Source organism: Engystomops pustulosus, chromosome 6 (genome assembly GCF_040894005.1).
Source record: "Engystomops pustulosus chromosome 6, aEngPut4.maternal, whole genome shotgun sequence".
In the NCBI taxonomy this organism is placed as follows: domain Eukaryota; kingdom Metazoa; phylum Chordata; class Amphibia; order Anura; family Leptodactylidae; genus Engystomops; species Engystomops pustulosus.
This window is the reverse complement of record NC_092416.1, coordinates 72130665-72152776: the sequence shown is the minus strand read 5'-3', so window position 1 is coordinate 72152776 and position 22112 is coordinate 72130665. Positions and strand designations below refer to the sequence as shown.

General features: G+C 41.8%; 1 protein-coding gene and 1 long non-coding RNA gene across 3 annotated transcripts; one reads left to right on the top strand and one right to left on the bottom strand.

Moving 5' to 3' along the window:
- The first annotated feature begins 9 nt into the window (after nt 1-9).
- Nucleotides 10-1954, top strand: LOC140135274 (uncharacterized). The gene is made up of 2 exons (XR_011856494.1): nt 10-805; nt 927-1954. It is a non-coding gene; the product is annotated as an uncharacterized lncRNA (long non-coding RNA).
- Nucleotides 709-18712, bottom strand: MFN2 (mitofusin 2). Of its 2 annotated transcripts, none has more exons than XM_072156535.1 (18): nt 18525-18712; nt 15543-15721; nt 13764-13899; nt 13201-13363; nt 12541-12665; nt 10488-10596; nt 10287-10394; nt 8758-8911; nt 7694-7761; nt 7475-7596; nt 7248-7374; nt 6493-6597; nt 6299-6401; nt 5751-5971; nt 5523-5672; nt 5145-5341; nt 3984-4118; nt 709-3718 (listed from the first exon to the last, which is right to left on the bottom strand). In XM_072156535.1, exons 2-18 carry the CDS (start codon nt 15715-15717, stop codon nt 3652-3654), a joined length of 2265 nt encoding a protein of 754 aa, XP_072012636.1. In that variant the 5' UTR covers nt 15718-15721; nt 18525-18712; the 3' UTR covers nt 709-3651. The 2 variants fall into 2 exon arrangements, with proteins under 2 accessions (XP_072012636.1, XP_072012635.1); XM_072156534.1 differs by having other exon boundaries at nt 18536-18712.
- Between the last annotated feature and the right edge of the window lie 3400 nt (nt 18713-22112).

The following is a 22112-nucleotide window of genomic DNA, read 5'->3' as shown; positions in this document are numbered from 1 at the left end:
GACATTACTTAATGTAAGTATTATTAGGTGAGTGTCTCCTTTATATGTGCATAATTAGGCAGGGCATTATTTAGTTAAGGGTCACGCTGAGGGCAAATTAGTGGGGCAGGGGGCACAGGTATTAAGTGTAGATTCTTGCTTGGTAGTTCAGGTTTAGGGAACATTATTAAGGTGGGTGGCACAATGAGGGGGTGTAATGTAAAGTATGAGGCTATATACTGTGGTGGGGGACACTGTACTGTGCGTAAACCAGAATGTGCGTGTGATATACATGTATGTGAAAGTGGCTTTACAGTAAAGGAGGGGGGAGTGTTTGGGGTAGTAGCAGGAGAACACTGTTAGGGTAACAAGATGTAGAGACAAACAAGAACAAAGATGTCTGTGTGGTAAACTCCACAGGGAAGACACGTGGCTGAAGAGGAGACATGGTGATGCTGGGCCTAATAAAGAAGCTGGAGGACACGTCACCTGCAGTCACTGGATGTAACAAGTAGGGATTTCTGGTGTTGGTTCTGTAGCTAGATATTTTAGGTACAGTAGCTATAGGCCCAACCACATATGAAGGGGGGTCATGTATAGGGGCAGGAATTACTGAAAGTTCAGTACATGTGCATTGGGGCTCGTTCCCCGGATCTTTTCCCACCCTGGCAATGCCCCTGGCTGTGAGAGTGGTTATGACGGAGGGTCCTTCTATCCTTCATCTGCCACAGGCCAGCAGGTCAAGGGACGTCACAGAAAATGCAGAATGTTGCTGCCCGGGAGTCACGTGAGCAGCATATTCCAGTGTCAAACGCCAATCTAACAGGTAAGTATAATATGGTTGACCCCATGAAGTAAACGGTAAATCACATTAACCCACTGGGATACACCACAGACAAGGATTTTGATTTATGGAATTTTTTTTCATTTTATTTTCTTTTTAATAGTTAAAGTTACAGCCAACATGCAAGTGACATACAATTAAATACACTGTAGAAAATAAAGCTGTCTATATGACAAGAGAGACCTGGAAAATAAAGTGCATATCGCCTAACATCGCTGAAGCGCCTTCTACCAGTAGCTTCTCATTTCAAGTCAAATCATTTTTGGCAAATAAAATAGGTGAAATGGATCAGTGACGCAGACAATGCCCAGGATTCTGCACACTCGGCTAATAGTGTCTTTTCTTCTTGTTCCCAATACAATTAATCTCCAATAATAACACGCTTAGAGGGGGGTTGTGCTACCATGTCATGTAGATTACCGCTGTCACAAGTACAATGTTAAAGGTTAGGCTGGAAATAAATTGTAGATCTCTGCAGCCCAGCTTCCTGAACCAAGGAAAAATTGCGATTATGTGCATGAATAATTATAGGAACTGTATGGCACTATATAGGGGGCTTTGTAGCCAAGGAAATTTTGACAAATAGGACACGGCCCCATCAGATCATTCCTATCAGTTTGGATTATTCCGGAAAATAACATAACCGTGGTAATTTTTCAGGGCAGCTATAATCCTTTTTGAACAGGACTGTTTATACTATCTTATAGCTTTGACAAAACTGTATATTTGTTGGTATAGACAACATGCTGAGAGCTCTAGTTCTACAACAAAGAGCCATAGCATGACCAAAGACATCATGGGGTTTAAAAAAACATACCCAAGACCACCAATGTGCAATAATACAAAACATTCCTATTTCATACATTTACAGATCATACTTGCAATAGTCCTACAAACTAGACATAAATACCCTACATGGGAAATTGGCATATAAGGAAAAGGGTTCAGTGCATAAAAGTCACATGTATTCTCATTATAAGTTATATTCCAGGCTTTTCCATCCTCTTCATTTAACAAGATTCCATTTACATGCATGACCCAGGCTACATGTCATTTCTTCTTCCTATTCTGTGTCTACATCAATGTCCTATAACAGGAAGGAGTAGGGCAATTTATACAACCAACCTCATGTCCCAGTGCAAAAGGATTCTGGAAATGTATTAACAGACACAGAGAATTGATAGGATATAAACATATAACTAGTGTAAACTGAAATAAATACGACAACAGGCAAACAAATTCTCTCAATATTACTGGATATAAGTGCAGCATAAACTATCGACCATGCTCCAAAGATCAGGGTCGCAAGCAAAAAGGAAAAGGAACAAAGTGGTTATGTGACTGGGGACAAGGTGAGATTATATTCACCTGTGGGAGGAAAAAAATAAATAACTGAATAAAAATTGTATGTATTAAGGCAACGACACATGCTGCACCAGTAATAAAAGCAGCATGTGGCTATAAGCCAGTCAGCTATACATCCCATTTTATAAGTTACATATTGAGTGAACCTATGCAAACAGTTGAGTTACTGCATACATACATTACCGAACATATACTGGTTTCTGCTTTGCAGCTTTGGGGTATACCACCATCTGGAATTAAAGGGGTTGTCAACAATTCAATAGCGTATTCCTTAGGATAGGCAATGACCAGGCCTTGCACTGATCAGGTTTTTTTCTACAAGGTATAGAGGAGAATGCAGAAGACTGCATATATTCTGCAGTTGCCATGCTCTCATTCATCTGTATGACAGCTGAGCTTCTTAGCAAATACAGTTTTTTGCTGTAGTCTCCAAAAGTTTTCCAGGCTGGGACTTCACACCCCTGCCTGCCCTGCTCCCCACCCCAACACTCCCAAAGGGAAACAGGAAAACTGGAGGATAGGGGGAGATTCATGTGCCTTCTCCGCCAGAAAACTGACAAAGGTGGCATAATGAGTCTCCCCCAGCTTCTAGTTCCATACACAATGCAGGAAACTTGATCAGTGGGTTGAACCTCTAATAATCTTAAATTAAAGGGACACTCATTTAGAGTCACAGACAACCCCTTTAAGCTATGTAATAAATAGTGTAAAGTATGTAGCAAGTTAATCAACTGAGAGAATATACTACCAATTGCTATCCCTTGCTTCTTGCCATTGTTCCTATATAACATATAAATAAACTCTGCATTTCAATTCCTCACCATTTGCAAGATCTCTGTTTGCTTTCAGCAAATGGAAACATTCTCACAACTGTACTGAAGGTAAAAGTCTACCAAAGCATTGAGGGGCAATTGTTAGGTCAGGGTGTGTTTCTATTTTCTGATTGAAAAGCAAAGTACTTGTAGTCCTTGGTTTGTCACACTACATCTGGGGGACAGGCCAATAAAGCACAGAAGTTACTGTAGTTATTTTTTTTTACCAAAATCCCTAGAATGACTCACATATCTCTCCAGAACCAGAATTCTCTGTACAAAACAGGGACAATATAAACCTAATGTCTCCATATGAACAATAAATGAACCGTATCACCTGCCATCTTTCAATTTTACTAACCAAGCATTTTAGTCAAAGCTGTAGTTTCATATATTCTTTAGGGGACCTTAACACCTTCTTAGCAACAGTTGCAATAGTACAGCATGACAAGAAGCTGTGTACAATTTGCCAGCTCAGAGATGGCAGAGATCATAGCGTATTTATGTAAACTATACATATCAGAAGGTAGATGGCACAGCGGATCAGTTCTGAGTACAATAGAGAGAGATTTTGGGACGCATGACATTACGTAGAAAGTGGATGTGGTTATAGAAATTCCCATTCGCTGGTGGGATGGTGGTCCCGCCACATCAGCTCTGCTCCAGGTATTGATGAGTGAACATATTAAGTTCGCTGTCCAGCCAGCCAGCTTTATTTCTGGAAAAAAAGTTAAATCTCAGATAAGATAATATCATAAAAGTTCAAAGATACATAATTAATAAATGGAGCATTGGGATAAAATCTCTCTTGAATACAGGGCATGATTTTTCTCACACATTTTTTAATGTTGCATTCCTTAGTTGGCAGAATGAAAATCTGTAGGTAGGTGAATGAAATCTGTACCCAGCTGTATACAGATCGCCCACTAGTGGCAGAAAGTCCAGAATGTTTTTTTGTGAATGATTCCACATGGTCAAATTACCTCAACAACTTTGCTCTGCTCTGTAGACTGTCCAGGATTTCAATCTTTTTATTCAGCGCTGCTATGTCTTGTTCTAGATTTTCACGAGTAACATCAACCTGCTGACACAGGTGAGCAAATGTCCCAGAGAGTTCCCTGTAATGGTGCAACAAGACAATTAGAAACAAGGATTAGCAAATTCAGTGAAAAGTTGATCCATTTTGTACACAGTCCAGAGGATGGGAGTCTCTGCATTATATAGAAATACAATGCAAGGACGTTCCTGCTGCTGACTGCAGATCACACACCCTATGATAGGTGGAGCAAAACTACGATGGGCAGAGCCCAATGGCGGAATTGGGTGGAGGCAACATAAAAAAGGCTGAAAAAATTTGTGGAGCAATTTTACTGGTGGGAGGAGACAGAGGGGGAGGGAAGTTGTAAAGTTTATTATGCCTGTTCTTGATGACAGGTTCCCCTTTAAGTAACTTATCAGAAAATCCAGTCAGATTCCTACAGGTATATCCACTGGGCTCTGCAAAGTGTATACAGCCACCACAGCCAGGGAGACGGATAATACAGGGACACACTAAACTGAGGAGGATAGCAAAGAAAATGCTGCACTTAGCTAATGAAAGTAACTGGCAAAGTTATCACATAAGCTCATTTGTGAGAAAAAAAAATCAGAGTAGCTTTAAATCTGTAATCTCCCAGCAGATGAACTTGGCAATGTTGCCCTTGTGGATTTCTTAAAAAAAAGTGGCAGAAAAGATAGCACTGCATACTATTACAAAAAAATGCAATATATCCATCAATGCTAATATTTTTATTTTCCTGTCCCAAAAACTGAACAAAAAAAAAAAAACAGAAATAAGAGTAGAGATGAGACCCTAACACAATCCAGGGTATAACACAGGATCAGTATAAGGTAAGTAAGGAATATAACTCATGACTCCAAATAATAGTGAGGTAGAAAGAAAAAGTTCACTGGCACTACCTCCGATCATAGGTGCTCAGCTCCCAGGTCAAAGCAATTAATCCAAAATATGAAGTATTTCGGACAGGGTACACATCAATAAAAAATCTAATTTCATAGACTTACCGAACTAGACTAATGGAATACCTAAATTGTAAAATTTGCTTAATTACTTTGATGCATAAGATCTGGATCCACCAACTTACTGTTGCACTTGGTGACTACAGTTGGAACCGGTGTAGCTAACTATTAGCTGGAGTTTCTCAGCTGCGTAGTCCACAAACTGACGTTTGAAGGCTCTTTCTTTAGCTTTAGTCGTCCAAGTGAGGCGCTCATAAACATACAAGAGCCCGTATAGGCCGAAAGACAAGGCAATAAGCCGCCAGCCTACTGCCTTCCAGACCTGGAAAACATTCCATAGAAATGCTCAATTACTTTTTCTAAAATGGCTAAAAAGCTTCCACTCTCCTACATTTGGTCAGCCACACATGAACTACAAACAGATCAACATCCCCTCCTACACATCAGATGAGTGTAACATATCCTCAAGGCTATAAGAACACTAGTAGTAAGAGTGCACTTACCACTCCTCCAACAACCAAAATACCCATAGATGTTCGGGAGGTGAGTGAAGCCAATCCAGTCACCATAGAAACCATAAGTTCTTCTTGGGTCATAGCCCCCTGCTGCATTGGTGGCATACTGGGATTCACTGGGGTCATTGCACGTGGTATCTGAAGACAGTAGCAATACATACATGTTAGAGGTAAAACGGCAAGAGCTACAAAAATGTATGTATATGTTCCACCAACCTGGTCATTATAAGCCATCAAAGCTCTGCGGCTGTTCTTGGGTCCTAGGAATCGGTTCACAAGCATCGTCCACCCGAGAGAGAAGTGAAATTGAATGTCTTCTTGGAAGTCAGCACACAGCTTGTCACAACTCAGGTCATAGCTTAAGCTGAAGCTCTGGCGGGGAACCAACAAGTCAATCTGGGAGCGAGTGGATGATGGTAAAAGAGGCAATAGACCATCTACATGAAAAGGAGAAAATAAAAGCCAGACACTCATTTAAGACTAGAGAAAAGTATGGCACCTTTTCATGTACACAGCCAATATGCAGAATTTATGATTGAATTTTAACCAAAAAAGCCAGTGTAGTTGGATCCGGTAGTCATATGTTACTTATTTATACCTGCCCCTGATTCCACGGTTTGTTGGTAATGCCTGCAGTGGATCAACACTAGACTACACATGATTTGTTTGTATTCGGTCACAAGGTTAGCATAGTAGCAGTATACAAAAATACTAGATTTTTAAACAAGAAGGACTGGTGTGTGCCCTTCACACATTCACCTTACCGATCATCTCTTGTTGGGTTGTCTGCAGAGACACAGATATGGTGCTGGAGCAACGATCAGAGAGGTTTCGGACCAACCCTTCCTCTATGTGTCGATGGAGCTCCTGTTGGAGGAGAGAATTATTGGAGAAAAAAAATTCCAATCCAAACAACAAAGGAGACAAGAAGACTTCAAAAATCAGAAAAGCTACTCACATTTCTATATACTTTAAGAACCACGGGTGATGGATGAAACTCCATCTGGAAGTCATCTACCAGCACAGAGAGGCGACGGATTTCCTCAGCCATGGCGTTTGACACCTGAAAGTATTCAATATATAAAAGCAGAAATGTGAAGTTACTTAACAAAAACAGTTTTTAAAATTCCAATGATACCAATATCATGCTTTTGTCTTCTTCACATAACACTCATAAGGTAATGTAAAAAGACTTCCTTGTAGGATGTAGGATGACCTGAAGCTTGTGACATAACTTAATGTCCCAGATTTTTATTTCATGTTGCCAGCAATTATCAAGACTGATATTCTTGTGCACCCAGATGCTACAGCTGGGGAGGGATTACCTCTGCTAGTGCCCCTCCCAACAAGATTCACCCACCTTCCTCTCCAGCTACAGATTCCCATGGCAACCAACAATGGCAGGGAGAACAGCCAGGGTGACAAGGTAAAAGCCCTGCTAGCAGGCAAACAACTGCAGATAGCTAATGAGAGCAAATCAGAGAATTGCTTATTTTTAGCTTAGTGCAGAGATAGGCAAAAGTTATAATACTTTACAATTGTTCTTTAAGTAATGAAGTAATAATACAAATCCATGCTCTCCAGACATGGTGCTACTTGTGAAAGTAAGCCTGCTCAGTATAAGGACTGCTCTCCTCATTTATCCCACCTTATAGCATACATTTATATTTTGAACCTTTCAGAAAAAGAGTTTTCTTGTGTAAATTCTCTCACCTGATGTTCCACCTCATCTGTGATCTGCTTGATTTTCATTCTGTAATCTTCTGCCAGCAATTCAAGTTGTTTCTCAATGAATTCCAACCGGTCCCTGAACTCTTCCCGCTTTTCAAGGCAGTAAACCCTGTGTAAGTTATAGAGCATACAGATGACAGATGTGACACAAGGTGGATATTGCTGCAATCTGATAGAAAGGCCTCGTTCTTCTTTCACAACACACTCACCTCTGCTCCTGGGCAGCCACATGCACGGACTCCATGATCTGACGGAGAACCTCTGCTATGTGCTTCGCTCTCATTGTATGCTGCTCAAATTTGGTTTTTACAGCTGACTGGGAGATGCATTCCTGCCAAAAAGATAGGAAAAGTCTGGATGTACCTTGCCAGGTAATATTTCAATGGTAGGATGGAATAATCGGATTCTTATCAACAATAATAATTTACCTCAAATCTTCTCTCAAAGTTCTGGAACTCAAACATCCTCACTTGAAAACCTTCAGCTAAAGCTCCACCTACAGCCAGAAAGGAAAGATCAGAAAGAAGATAAGAACATATTTATGTGTGTTATGTCCCTCTGGTGCAAAAAAAAGTCGCAAATCTATTTGGCCACGCACCTTTTTGAAAAAAAAAATAAATAAAAAATTAATAATAATAAAAAATGTGCATAGATAACTGAGAAGGAGCAGAGCCAATATCAGACGGGGATGATTATTATTATTTTTGTAAACTTATATATGCATTCTAGGGCAAGGGGGTGACCAATAGGTTAAGTGCTGATATCAGCGGTTGCACCAATCGGACGGCTAACCGCAGGTCTATGCTGTAGGATACAGAAGACATCTGCCCTGCCTTATCCCGTGAGCCTTCTCTATACACCCTTTGGCCTCATGAATGTTTTGGGAGCCATGATGTGGTTGCAAAATTTGTGGCCAGATCACAACCCCCATAGAGGTCTATGGCTCCCGATCATGGTACCGTGAGCACACTGTACCTCACCACGATGTGACAGGGAGGCCGCTGGGCTTTCTATGGCGAAAAGATGACTCACTCACCCCTCCTCCCTCTGGTGACGTTCATGTACAAGGGACCATAACAGCATAATGACATAATGCGTAAAGGTGTTAAGCTCATGACAAAGACCTACTATCTTTGGATAGCTAGCAACGCAAGTCCTAAGCAATATCTTTTGCCATCATTATAGGTCTTATATTGCTCCTGTAGAGATCGCAGTAGCTTATTGGGGTATACAGTTTTTGGAAACATCAGAGACCCTGGGGAGAAGGCAGAAGCAGTTTATTTCTGCTTCTGACTTCTTGTTGGCTCACTACATAGCGCTGAACAAGCAAAATAAAAGAAAACAGAAGCAGCATTGCACTTGGCAAACATATCATCACAGAGTCTCATCGGGTTTAGCTGAGCTTCTAGGTCTTCTCAGACACTAGGTCATTGGAGTCTTTTAAAGCCTGCTCAATAATTTATGGGGTCCATTGATAGGCTGTTTACAATACCTCCTTCTGGCATTCCTTGAGCTTTTTGTATTCTAGCATTAAGAACTTCCTTGGCAGACACAAAGAAAATGCGGTCTCCTGCTTGGGTTCGATCCAAGACTCCGAGTTCATCCACCAAGAAACTGGTGCATCGTTCCATGTGCTGACGCCGAACCTACAGAGCGGGGAGAAATACTATATAATGTCTACGAGAAACAGAAAACTGCGGCTCTTGGAGTAGAGGGGGAACAGCTGTGATGACCTTTGGGATGGTGCAAATCTCTTCCTAAATAGCACAATCGCTTATAGGGCTAGTGTACTGGGATTCGCTATGCTATACTGCTACTGTAATCTCAGTTTTTCCATTGGATGATAAACACACACTGGTTATGGACAGATGGCTCAATTTCCCGTTTTTACCTGGCACCTTTATAATAGACAGGGCACAACAACCCACAATTATGACCAATCCAGACATGCTGTGATGGGGTGTGGTCTGGATGCAAACAGTAATGTTGCTATTGGAATAATCATACAAGGCATTACAGAGAATCCTTAAATGCTATTATTACATAACTGTGCGGTGACAAATTGTTCTTGAGCCAAAGCCAAATGAATGCAGTCAGGTAAACAGCATTCATGGATAGGCTGGTGACTGTGTATAAATATGTATGAAGCGGCACAGGGGCGCATAATAATAACAGAGGCTATCATCTGCAAAATAGTTCTGAAGTATTATAAAGGAGCTACATCAGGATCACTACAGGATAAGTTATGTATGTACATATTCCACCAGCAGAATAGGGAGTGAAGCTCTGTAATATAGTACAGGAAGTAACTCTAAATCACTACAGGTTCTGTAATAATAATAAAGCTCTGTAATATGTACACTGTGGTTTAATTAATTAGAAAAATTTGTTATACAGGCAGTCCCCGGGTTATGTACAAGATAGGGTCCGTAGGTTTGTTCTTAAGTTGAATTTGTATGCAAGTCGAAACTGTATACTTCATAATTGTAGTTCCAAACATATTTTTTTTTGCCCCAGTGACAATTGGAGTTTCAAAATTAGGAATATCCGTAAAGCTTAATTACAGAAACTTTTAAGCTGGTTATTGCAATCTGGGACTATAGTAAAGCATCCAGAGAGCTTCACCAGAGGTCACAGTGGGCAGAGAGGTCTGTCTTAAGTGGGTCATCTGTAAGTCGATTGTCCTTAAATAGGGGATCCCCTGTATATGTAAACTATAAAATTCTGAATACACAGCTTAAGAAATATTAGCTGAATTGTAAAAACTATACCTAAATTGTTCCCATTGTCAGTGACCTCACTAATATAAAATGTGAAGATAAGGTAGGTAACCTGCTTCTTACTGGAGGATTGTATATTGGCTCGAAGGTTTTAGTGTATATGGCATTTTCCCCAGGACTGAGCCTTAGGGTGGCAGTAGTACCTTGAAAAATGGATAATTTTATGACATCAGCCATATTTTTGCCATCCAGCTTTCTATCTAAGTAAATTTTCCAAGAAGCCTTAGTTGACCCTGCTCACCTCATCCATATATTCTGGTTCTGAGGCTGATGCATCCCATCGATTGTTCAATATAAAGATGTTTGGTCGGGAGAGACGTTCATTGACCTTGTGGAAAAACTGCTTTTCCTAGGACACCAGAAGAAAACCGTCAATGAACAGCGTGGAGTTAGAGCAGATATTCCAGATATTCACAATAACTAGAACATATCACACACTTACTGTCTGCATTAGGGTGGACTCAGAATTTGCCACCAGTACAAACACATCTGCATCAAGGCAAAACTTATCTATCCAGCTGTCCAGCTCCGTGGTCACATCAATACCAGGGCTAAAAATAGAAAAGACATTGATGCAGCAAATTAAAAGGAATGTGGGAATTTTATATATTTGTTTAATAAATAAATATACATGTTTAGGCTTCTTGAACACAGGACCCGTGTGTAGAATATGTGCCGCTAGAGAGGCCCCTCATCATAGGAAGGCGTGCTATGGGCCGTTGTTGAAGCAAAATATTGAGCATGATCTATCTTTTTTCCGGCATGTGTATGCTCACCATAACATGTGTAATGCACTCCTATGGCGGCCTACGCACAGCTAGCATAAGACCCCTATATACGGTCGTGTGCAAGGGGCCTTACAGTGTAAGATAAGTGACAATGAATCACAAGTTAATGCCACCAGACAATGGGCCAAGCCACCGTTCAATTCAATAATTTACTAAATTGCAAACTAGTGGCAACAGCCCATTCCTCTATCGTTCTTGACTATATCAACAATGCAAAAATAACTGGCCTAAGTGGTCATCTGTACACCAGAGCCATAAGACCATAAGAACTTCATCAGCTGTGAAGACTGGTAATTGCAGGAATTGAACTGCAAGAAATTTGTCAAATAAAAGTATGGTTGATTTTTATCCCTGTTGATTTGTTTTTGCAATAAGCATTTTCACTACCGTACAAACTTGTCTTCTTATTAAAGAAATATTTTACAACAATTTCTGTACCAAACTGCCTACACCCTTGCCAATCCCAGTTCTTGACCTTTAGGCTACATTCACACGAACGTATGAAAACAGCCGTATCCGTACCGTACCGTTTTTTTTACGGATTACATACGGCCACATTCATTTCAATGGACAATACGTCTGACCATTTATATTGCCGTTGTTAACTCCGTTCCGTACCGTACCGTATACTAGCCGTATAAAAATATAGAGCATGTCCTATTTTCTCCCGTATTTCAGTTCCGTATGCCCTAGAAGTCTATGGGGACGTATAAAATACGGGTTACATACGTGCTGCATACGGATGAAAAACGTCACGTATATACGGCCCGTAAATACGGGACTGGAGAAATCATACGGTCGTGTGAATGTAGCCTTAATCTACCTGGCGTTAAAGGCGTCAACGCAATTCTCTATAAAGATTATGTAACAAACATAAAATAAAATGAACGTGGCCTACCTCAAAGCACTTATAAAAGCGAGTTATATTTATGTTCAGATTTTATTCATGGTTTTTCAAGAGTTAACATTAAATAAAATGTGAATATAAGAAAATGCTTGAGACTCTATATTAGTAGAAAGATAATACAACAGTCCAGAGTAAAATACATTCAGGAGGTGTTGAAGCAAAAAGAGAGATAGCATAATGGCTGTCTACTAAGAGCTTAATGTCCAACATATTTAGTCTCATTAATGTTAAAAGCTTTCAGAGTGGTCACAGGGTTCGCCAACATGCTTGGCCTGCATGACAGTAATATTAGCATATAATATGGAATTTTGGTCATTTAGATTAGCGTTAGGCTTAAAGGAAATCTACCATCAAAATCCAGCATGATAAACCAGGGACACTTACTCATAGCTCCAGCCACTGGAGCTGGTTTGGAGTAGCACTGTGGTAATCTTCTTATATTTGTTATCCATGGCCTCCTTCCTTCTAAAATCAACTTTTAAAAGATGCAATGAAGGGGCTCTGGTAATGCTTTTTCCACAGCCCTTACAGCTCTTTAGCATAATTACTAAAAGTTTATTTTAGAAGGAAGGAGGCCATGGATAAAACATACAAGAAGATTACCACGCTCACAGTGCCTAGTGTCCCTGGTTGATCATGTTGGATTTTGAGGTTTACAATGTATTACACTGTAGTGCTTTGTTAGAGGGGAATAATTAAACCTAGATAAACCATATGATAAAACTGTTCATTCTGAGTTTCAAAAACCGAGTACATTAGAATGAAAAGTCACATGGAAGTTATATGAAATTTGTTGTTACCTGTCCATCAACACCAGGTCATCCTTGAGGAGGGAGCACTTGGAGTTAGGCCACATAACACTGACCAAGGATCCAGAATCCAGGAGTTCATCTTGATGAAGGGCATGAGCTAACTGCATCACAGTCTGGAAGAAACGGATCAAGTTTAGACTGAATGGACATAATGCATAAAAATATTTGAGCATTGCAACACGATTACTGCACATTGCCCACTGGGGATACCACTACTAAATTGTTATTTAGTAAGAGATTTTACAGTAATGTAAATTTTGAGGCTGTGATTCACAAAAGGGTTACTTTTAGCTTGCTCTTCAACACATCTGACACAAAAAACATAATGGGACACATTGACTAAAAGGGCTTTGCACTTTCTTTTATGTGAAAACTGCTTGGACAGGTACTTAAGAAGTATCCGCGCCACTAAGGCACACACACAACCCTTTTGTGGCGCAGCTGTGCTAGCCACAGTGCACCGGATTTAACATGCAAAGTCTGTTGCACGTCCTATGGTCAGGCCAGTGCAGGGGAGCGCCAGATTCATGATTTCTGGAGCACGTTCTTAATGAATCTGGCGCCCCCTCCATTATACACGAACAGAGGAATCATAGTGCAGTTTCCCACATTCTTCGTAAAGGTTCCCCAACAAGCCTATTTGTTCACCTTGACACTCTTCTTCTCCTCTGACCCATCAGTCAGTAGATAGGCCTCATTCCCATCACTCCCCTCCACGCGCAAGAAACAGTTAGTGGTATGGCCAATTCCAGAAGGAAGGACTTTGTCCCACAGCATAGCATTGATCACAGTGCTTTTCCCATTGCTCGTCCTGGTGCAAAAAAAAAAAAGCATCAATAAGTAAAGGGATACAATACCTGAGCACAAACACTCCGGGACTGTCTTCTCTCTTTGCAAACATATCATAGTCATTGCAGTCGTAACCTCCGAGTTAATCCTGGCATGTTTGAGACCAGGTTATGAGACCATTGGTTACGTGCTGTCATTTCCAAGAACCCATCATGTGCTGTCATTTCCAAGAGGCAGTCGAGAGCCGCAAATGGGATTGGGCATTTACAGTCAACTACAAAATTTCATATTATATAATGCAGTCACTAGAGGTTTTCTGCATAAGAAACCTGTAAGGAGTGGAGATGAGTGGCTTTTGGCAGCAAAAATAACTGGTTTGGGAGGTGCCACAATATATAAATAAGGAGGGAAGTATATCTTACCTGCCAAAAAAAGCCACTTTCATGTGACGTCGGGCAAGTATCTCACTGATGCCCTTCACATTGGTGAGATACCCTTTGACCTCCAGCACTTGCTCTTCAGAGGTGACTGGATCAAGCTCTGCATTCTGGTAGGTTTCTAATCAGTAAGAAAAAGAATTTACATAAGAGACAGAAAAAAAAACAAAAAAAAAAACAGGTAATAATTTCAGCCATAAGAAATAATTCACCTCCCCACTTTTACAGATATAGTACAATAAAATGCACATTCCGTCGGCCAACATCAGCCAATTTTTAACAGTAAGACTGGATTTATTTCTAAAAAGAGGTAAATATATATATATATACCGTATTTTCTGGACTATAAGACGCACTTTTTTTCCCCAGAAAATGGGGAAAAAACAGTGGTGCGTCTTATAGTCCAGATGTAGGGAATGGAGGGCATCTGGCTGCGCTCTGCCAGCTAATGCTGGCAGTAAGCGCAGCCCTTCACAGTGTAACGCAGCGGCTGTGCTGAGTGCCGCTGCGCTCCTCTCCTCTTCTCAGCCCTCCACTGCTGGAGGGAATGGAGGGCTGCACCCCTGTGCTCTGCCAGCTCTGATGTATATCATGTATATCAGGGCACTGATATACATGATAATTATGGCAGCAGTGGAGAGAGAGAGGGGGAGGAGAAAATCACTGACAATCCCCGCTTGTAAGTAGCCGGAGAGGAGCCGAGCCTGTACAGCGCTGTGTCTGTGTCCAGCTCTCCCAGCACAGGATCAGATAAGTGATTAGTGCTCACTTCCCCCGGGTCTCTGCTCTCACACTCTTAACCACTTGTTGCCTGGTATGTAGTGGCTGCTGTCCCCCTGGTAGATTGTAAGCTCTTGTGAGCGTTGTACAAGCACTGTCATCTCATGTGTCCCCCTCCTCATAGATTGTAAGCTCTTGTGAGCGTTGTACAAGCACTGTCATCTCCTGTGTCCCCTCCTCATAGATTGTAAGCTCTTGTGACCTTTGTACAAGCACTGTCATCTCCTGTGTCCCCCTCCTCATAGATTGTAAGATCTTGTGACCTTTGTACAAGCACTGTCATCTCCTGTGTCCCCCTCCTCATAGATTGTAAGCTCTTGTGGCCATTGTACAAGCACTGTCATCTCCTGTGTCCTCCTCCTTATAGATTGTAAGCTCTTGTGACCTTTGTACAAGCACTGTCACCTCCTTTCCCCCTCCTCCTCATAGATTGTAAGCTCTTGTGGCCATTGTACAAGCACTGTCATCTCCTGTGTCCTCCTCCTCATAGATTGTAAGCTCTTGTGGCCATTGTACAAGCACTGTCACCTCCTCTGTCCCCCTCCTCCTCATTGATTGTAAGCTCTTGTGACCATTGTACAAGCACTGTCATCTCCTGTGTCCCCTCCTCCTTATAGATTGTAAGCTGTTGTGGCCATTGTAAAAGCACTGTCATCTCCTGTGTCCTCCTCCTCCTCATTGATTGTAAGCTCTTGTGACCATTGTCACATATACTCATACCTATACAACCCTGGTAACTCTTGAGACCCCCTGACTACGTGCCAGCATAATTCTATCTATAGATAGGCTGCTCGCCCCTGCCCCTCTCCAAAGAGGAACATGGTTGCACTGCCCAGTTATTTACTGTTACTTTATTAAATACTTTGGCATACTATTTGGGGAAAAAACATTTTTCTTATTTTTCCTCCTCTAAAACCTAGGTGCGTCCTATGGTCCAGTGCGTCTTATAGTCCGAAAAATACGGTATATATATTCATTCCTTACCTTCCAGGAAGTTGTAGCTTTCCTGGATATAGGCCCCAAGCTGATCGAAGATGCCATTGATCTTCTTCTTGGCAGTCACAAAGTGCTTAAGCGGTGATGCGCTGACGTCAGCCATGTATCTCTTGTCTTTCTTAGTGGAGTTTTTAGCTGTCGGTCGTATAAACAGAAGGGACATTGCGCTGTGGACAGAGAGAAATGATTCCGATTTGTAAAGACATTTAGGTGGCAATTTCATCAGACTGCACTCATATATTGACCAGCTGTACCACGGTACGGACCTCAACCTGCGTAGACACGGCCAAATCTTTAATCCCCATCAGTAGGTGTAGAGTCAATGAAACATTGTGAGCTGCGTTTATAAGGAGCTTTGGGAACTAGCACGTCATAAACATAAGCAAATCTAAAGGTTTTATGGGAAATTCACACAACGTGACAGTCTGGTGCCTAGAACTGACAGGTCTTATGCGATCTAATGTGTCTTATATCCCTGTACTACCAGTCCACACAATGCAGATAAAAAGGAAGTAGACAAAATACAGAGTACTCAAAACATTTAAAGGGAAGTTCAATATTTTCTTCCCCTAATGAAAAGTTATTTAATTCTCCAATATACTAATATCCTTCCTGTGTACCTTCATTTCTGCTTTCAAGATTATGGAATGGTTGTCATTAAGTAGAAATATCATGGTTAAGTCCTAGGAGAGGCCTTGAATTCCTTAGGTGGACAAGCAGTAGCCTGGAAAGTTACACTGACAAGGTTTCATTTTCAGAATTGTCTCTTCAATCATCCAAATGATAAACACAATAACTACAGTCTGTATTACAGCTCTAAAATGCTGTGTCCATCTCAGGAAACATCTCCTGGGGGATCTATAAATATAGTGTTAGCAGCCACAAAGAACGTCTCACTTTAATTTCATCAGGTATAGTGTAACAATGGCCATCCACATACTATGGAAATTGCTTCATTCTTCAGTTTTTGAATAATATAAAAAAAAAAAAAAGTACAGTCACCTCAATGATCCCTGCTCCCATCTTATCCTAAAACTTGCAGGGTCTCTTATTCCTAGTGAGATCTTTAACACAGGGGATGCCAGCTTAGTTATTTTCCCACTTCAAGACTTCAAGTAACAATATCACAAAGAGAACAGCTGAGTTGGCACTGCCAGTGCCTTAAGATGGATGGTAGGACAAGTAGATCAGTAGGGACTAAAGATATTGGCTAAACTACCCAGACTCTGCAATCCTTTGCAAATAAAGGGCTCCTCCAGCTGTTGGTGTACTAAAAGTCCCAGCATGCATTGACAACCATGCTGAGAGTTGTAGTTTTTACAACAGTTCATTTCTGTAGGCAGGAGCTATATGTACATATGGTCAAATAAGGTGAATGTCAGGAGTCCGTCAGGCAGAAACAGCCACTCATGTTGTGTATCTGTGTGAAAGGGCAGATATATATAGCACACAGCGACGTGACCTGTCTGGAGTGCTCCTAGGTACAGCTGGTGCCTGATATTTGCCCTTCAGACATATAGATATTAGATAAATCAGGAAATCGGAATGAACCCTGAGCCTGACGTCGCCCGTCAGACCAGTCATTGCAGTACAGCATCGCACATTGAGTACACTCAGGAACATGTACTAGATCATTCCAGGAGCACAATACTAACCAATCCTGAGCTACTTAACCCTTCAGTGACCTGCCCCTGTGATTATTGTAGCCAAATCTAGAGTTGTCTACTAAAGGGGAAAAGCACTGTCTCCCTATCCAAGTTTCCCTCCTTCCAGCCACCTGACTATGCAGAGTGCAGCAACCAGCACCACCAACATGGAAAAGGTTGCAGCACTTTGACCTGTTCATGCGGGAGTGCGTTGGATCAGAGTTTGGAGAAGATCCGAGATGCTTTATTTACAGAGGTAAAACAGGATACAAATCCTTTCAAATAAACTCCCCACTCCACCAGCAATCACTACACTAGTAACTGGTAATGTAAGAGCAGGCGGTGGCAGGACTATTCACGGTCTATGTGCAGGAGCTGTTACCCAGTTAAATATAAAACAATACAGTACAACATAGGATCCAGGTCTGTGGGGGGTAGGTGATGGATACATTGTATAACGTACAGTTAGGATGTACCGTTTATACACGTATCAAGCATCTGTTTGAGAAAGGCCTAGAGCGACCAACATGACCAGTGCAGCATCACACTCATCTTCATTAGCGACAAACAATAAGTAGCCAATGAGACTATTCAGATACATAGGGGATGATCACTAAAACAGACAATCGTGCTGGTGGAGAATGAAACTGGGAGCATCACAGTGATATACAATGACAGGAGTACCTGCTTCCCTGTGGTACAGCAGCGGCAAAGTGGAATCAAGATAACACTTAGGCGCTGATGTTTTGCAGGGAAGAAGGGACTATTGGCATCGTATAGAATCCTGTCTCTACACACTGCGGTTGGTCTGTGAAATTTGGCCAGTGTATGGTCTGTGATGCATTAGCTGACCATCAGAACTAGGTGCATGCAAATTTGCCAGAGATTAAGCCAGATGAAATTATATAACCAATCCTGTCCACATTCTGCATAAAAAACTGCAATACAAATAGTTTTGAGCCCACATGTCACTTACGACTGCGGATTCTCCTTCCACTGCTGCAATAGTCAATAATACAGTAATGGAAATGGCCATTCATATTAAACATTACATTATTACATGATTATTTATGTATTTACACATCCACCTAGTAGTAGACTGTACATTTTTCATCACTTAAAAAATAATAACCCATATTTAGCGTGGGGCCTATCCAGCTGTTACTGGAGCTAAATATGACCAAAACCATTCAGTTTCAGCGCAGTGATGACCCTTCTATGAATTATCCCAATTTTGGGTGTAACAATGGCACAGCTATCCAGCACCGGTGTCATTACCACAGGCTGGGGGCACACACACATACATCACAGGGGCACTGCCCACCAGCTGCTTACTTATCAGTGCCAGGAGAGTCAGCTGCTTCTCATACCAGTCACACAGCGCGGGCAGGGAGCGTACTCGTTACGTGCAGTGCGCCCATCACCGGCCTCTGACACCTGAGCGGCCTGTGAAGGGTACAGTACAGGAAGCCGCCTCCAACGCGCAACCACGCCCCGAACCGCAGACTCCACCTCCGCTGCATTCAATTGGCTGAGTGACGTCACCATTTTAAACACTAGAGGGAAAAAAGGACTGCCCAAGTGTCTGCATTTTCCTGTCATGTTTAGGACATTAGTATGAGGGTAAATAGACTTTTAAAAAATGGCCGCCCTAAGTACCACTTTTGGAGACGCATTAGATACGCTGCTATTTTATCTCTAGTGGTAATAAATGTGGAGGTCAAATAGGTTCCCTTCACGAAGCTTTGTAAGGGTTGGATTCAGAAATGTGGATCTCACGTGTGATGGAGGGACTTGTTATGTTAGAGGGATTGGGCAAGGAGCACCGCCGAGATACGTTTGTGCTACATAGTCCAGGGATTTACATAATAAAATCATTGGCGAGGAACAATTGTCAGCTGTTAGGTGGAGACGACATGGCATGACAATGGCGAACCGTAGGGCTCTTTCACGGATGCATTACTGAGCCGTTGTTTTCAGTGGGTGTTTACACATTTCAGTTCTTTTTCACTCAACAGTTGTGCGTAAAAAAAAAAATCAAAATGTATGGATCGAACCACTATAGGAGATATGCAACTGCTATTCCTACACTAATACTGTGCAGCAGTTCTGATATGTCGGCTCTATGCACAATCATCAATGGACAAATGATAAGTTTCTGTTACTGGGGACCGACTGGCTATATACTTGGGGGGGGGGGGGTGGCTGGCTAAATACAGGGGGTGGCTATACACAAGACACTGGCTGGCCATATACAGCGGCCTGGTTAGCTAAATACAGGGGGCTGGCTGGCTTTATACTGGGGGTTGGCTCGCTATGTACAGGGGACTGGCTGGTTATACACAGGGGGCCTGGCTGGCTATATACAGGGGCCTGGCTGGCTTTAAACAGGGCCCTGGCTGGCTATATACTGGGGACTGGCAGTATACTGGGAGGACTGGCTGGTTGTATATTGTGGAGAATGGCTGGCCGTATACTGGGGGGACTGGGTGGCTATATACTGGGGGTGGGGGGCGCTGGCTGGCGGTGTTATATGGCATAGTAGTAGTAGTTATATTCCTGTACATAGGGGCAGTATTATAGTAGTTATATTATTGCACATAGGAGCAGTATTATAGTAGTTATATTCTTGTACATTGCTGGCAGTATTATAGCAGTTATATTCCTGTACATAGGGGGCAGTATTATAGTAGTTATATTATTGCACATAGGAGCAGTATTGTAGTTATATTCTTGTACATAGGGGGCAGTATTATAGTAGTTATATTCTTGTACATAGGGGACAGTATTATAGCAGTTATATTCCTGTACATAGGGGGCAGTATTATAGTAGTTATATTCTTGTACATAGGGGGCAGTATTATAGTAGTTATATTCTTGTACATAGCGGGTAGTATTATAGTAGGTATATTCTTGTACATAGGAGGCAGTGATGTGCAAATTACAATGTATTAAAGTGCATAGTGCATATGTAATGCATACAAAATACGAATGTAGACAGTATAAAATGGCAAACCACAGTGTTTGTCCCGGATGAGTTTTTTTATATATCATCACATATTATGGGCACAACCAGACCAACACACACACACACACACACATATATCTGCATGGGCCCATGCACATTCACCCAACGCACACACCACAACATACAGTCAAAGATATTTCATGATAATCGCATCATAAAATTTATAACAATATAGTAAATACAGAAAAATACAGAAAAGTACAAAATAATGGGTCAATATGACCATACAGATCTTAAATACAGAGCCTATATGAGGTCAGGATACACGTGAAGGTAGGACCGGTGAAGAGTTACGCAAAACAGCACAGAAACACATCTCTACGATCAATAATGCGGAACGAGACTTCAAGGATGGGAAACAACTATCCACAGTTGCAAAACACTTTCTCAGTGTGCACAGAGGTGATCCCTCCAGCCTAAGAATCATCGGCCTTGACAAAGTGCAACCCAACATAAGGGGAGGGGATTTAACCCCGGCCCTTCTCCGACTCGAAGCCAAATGGATATTTGAACTGACAACACTGGCTCCCTTGGGGATGAACGAAGAAATGCTCTTCTCCGGCTTCTACAAAAAGTAGGTATACTCACCTGTCAGGCCCCTACATCTGCAGCATGCCTCACATTGGTATCTTCCTTCTTTCTGCCTCTTCCCTGCTCATGCTTTAGTCCACATCCAAGTTTTCTTTTCTCACATTTTTCTCACCCTATGCTACAGTGACCCCTTCCTGATACACGTATATGCACACTGCCACTCTTCTCTCACCATTCACTTACACTTTTTCACCCTCGGTGGCACTATGCCACATTCATTTTTCACTGGGCCTTACTCAGCACCAGGTTCACACTTCCCTGCCAATCGGTCATCACTCTACACACCACAGGTTTTACCTGTCACAGGGGGTATCCCACCCACAGGTATCGCCATTCCTCCCACCACGGGTTTTTAATAGACATTTGGGTCACCTCTTGTGTTCACTTACCCACCTTTTGTTTTTTTTTTCCCTCTTTTTCTTCCTCTTCTCGTTCCCTCTTCTTTTCCCCTTTTCCTCTCTATTCCTCTTTTCATCCCTTTTTCATTCCATGCAGGCATGCACCTACCCTTCACGGGTAACATCTTTATCCTAGTCATATCCAGCCAATACTACTTTTCCGCTTACTGTCTTGTTTGCGTGCCTATCACAACTCTGCATTGCCTTATTATTCTTAGATCCATGACTTGACCCTATAGAAGCTCTTTCCAACCATCTTCACCCTGGGTCCCCAGTGGCTCTTGTGCTATTCCTTCCAGAAGCCTGTCAAATCTAGCGTCTCTGTCCGGCTTAGATCGACGCTTGCCTTCTTCCAAGTCTCCGGTCCTACCTTCACGTGTATCCTGACCTCATATAGGCTCTGTATTTAAGATCTGTATGGTCATATTGACAAATTTAAGTACCCATTATTTTGTACTTTTCTGTATTTACTATATTGTTATAAATTTTATGATGCAATTATCATGAAATATCTTTGACTGTATGTTGTGGTGTGTGCGTTGGGTGAATGTGCATGGGCCCATGCAGATATATGTGTGTGTGTTGGTCTGGTTGTGCCCATAATATGTGATGATATATAAAAAAAAAACTCATCCGGGACAAACACGGTGGTTTCCCATTTTATACTGTCTACATATGCACTATGTACTTTAACACATTGTAATTTGCACATCACTTTTTATTCATTTACCTTTTATTCATTTTCTTTCTATTATTCACGTTCACCAGTTAGGGTTTTTTTCTGTGGCACCCTCGGCATTCTTATCTCATTTAGAATCATGCTTCATCTGGTTCTACATTGGCTTACACCTACCATCTCTTATCTACCCGGCAGCGTCTTTGACGTTGCCTGGAT

Coding starts and splice junctions, on each gene's coding strand:
- MFN2 (XM_072156535.1), bottom strand. CDS start 15,717: ATGTCCCTTCTGTTTATACGACCGACAGCTAAAAACTCCACTAAGAAA. Junction 13,900..15,542: donor AAGCTACAACTTCCTGGAAG/GTAAGGAATGAA, acceptor CTTACTGATTAG/AAACCTACCAGAATGCAGAG. Junction 3,719..3,983: donor AGCAGAGCAAAGTTGTTGAG/GTAATTTGACCA, acceptor CTTTTTTTCCAG/AAATAAAGCTGGCTGGCTGG.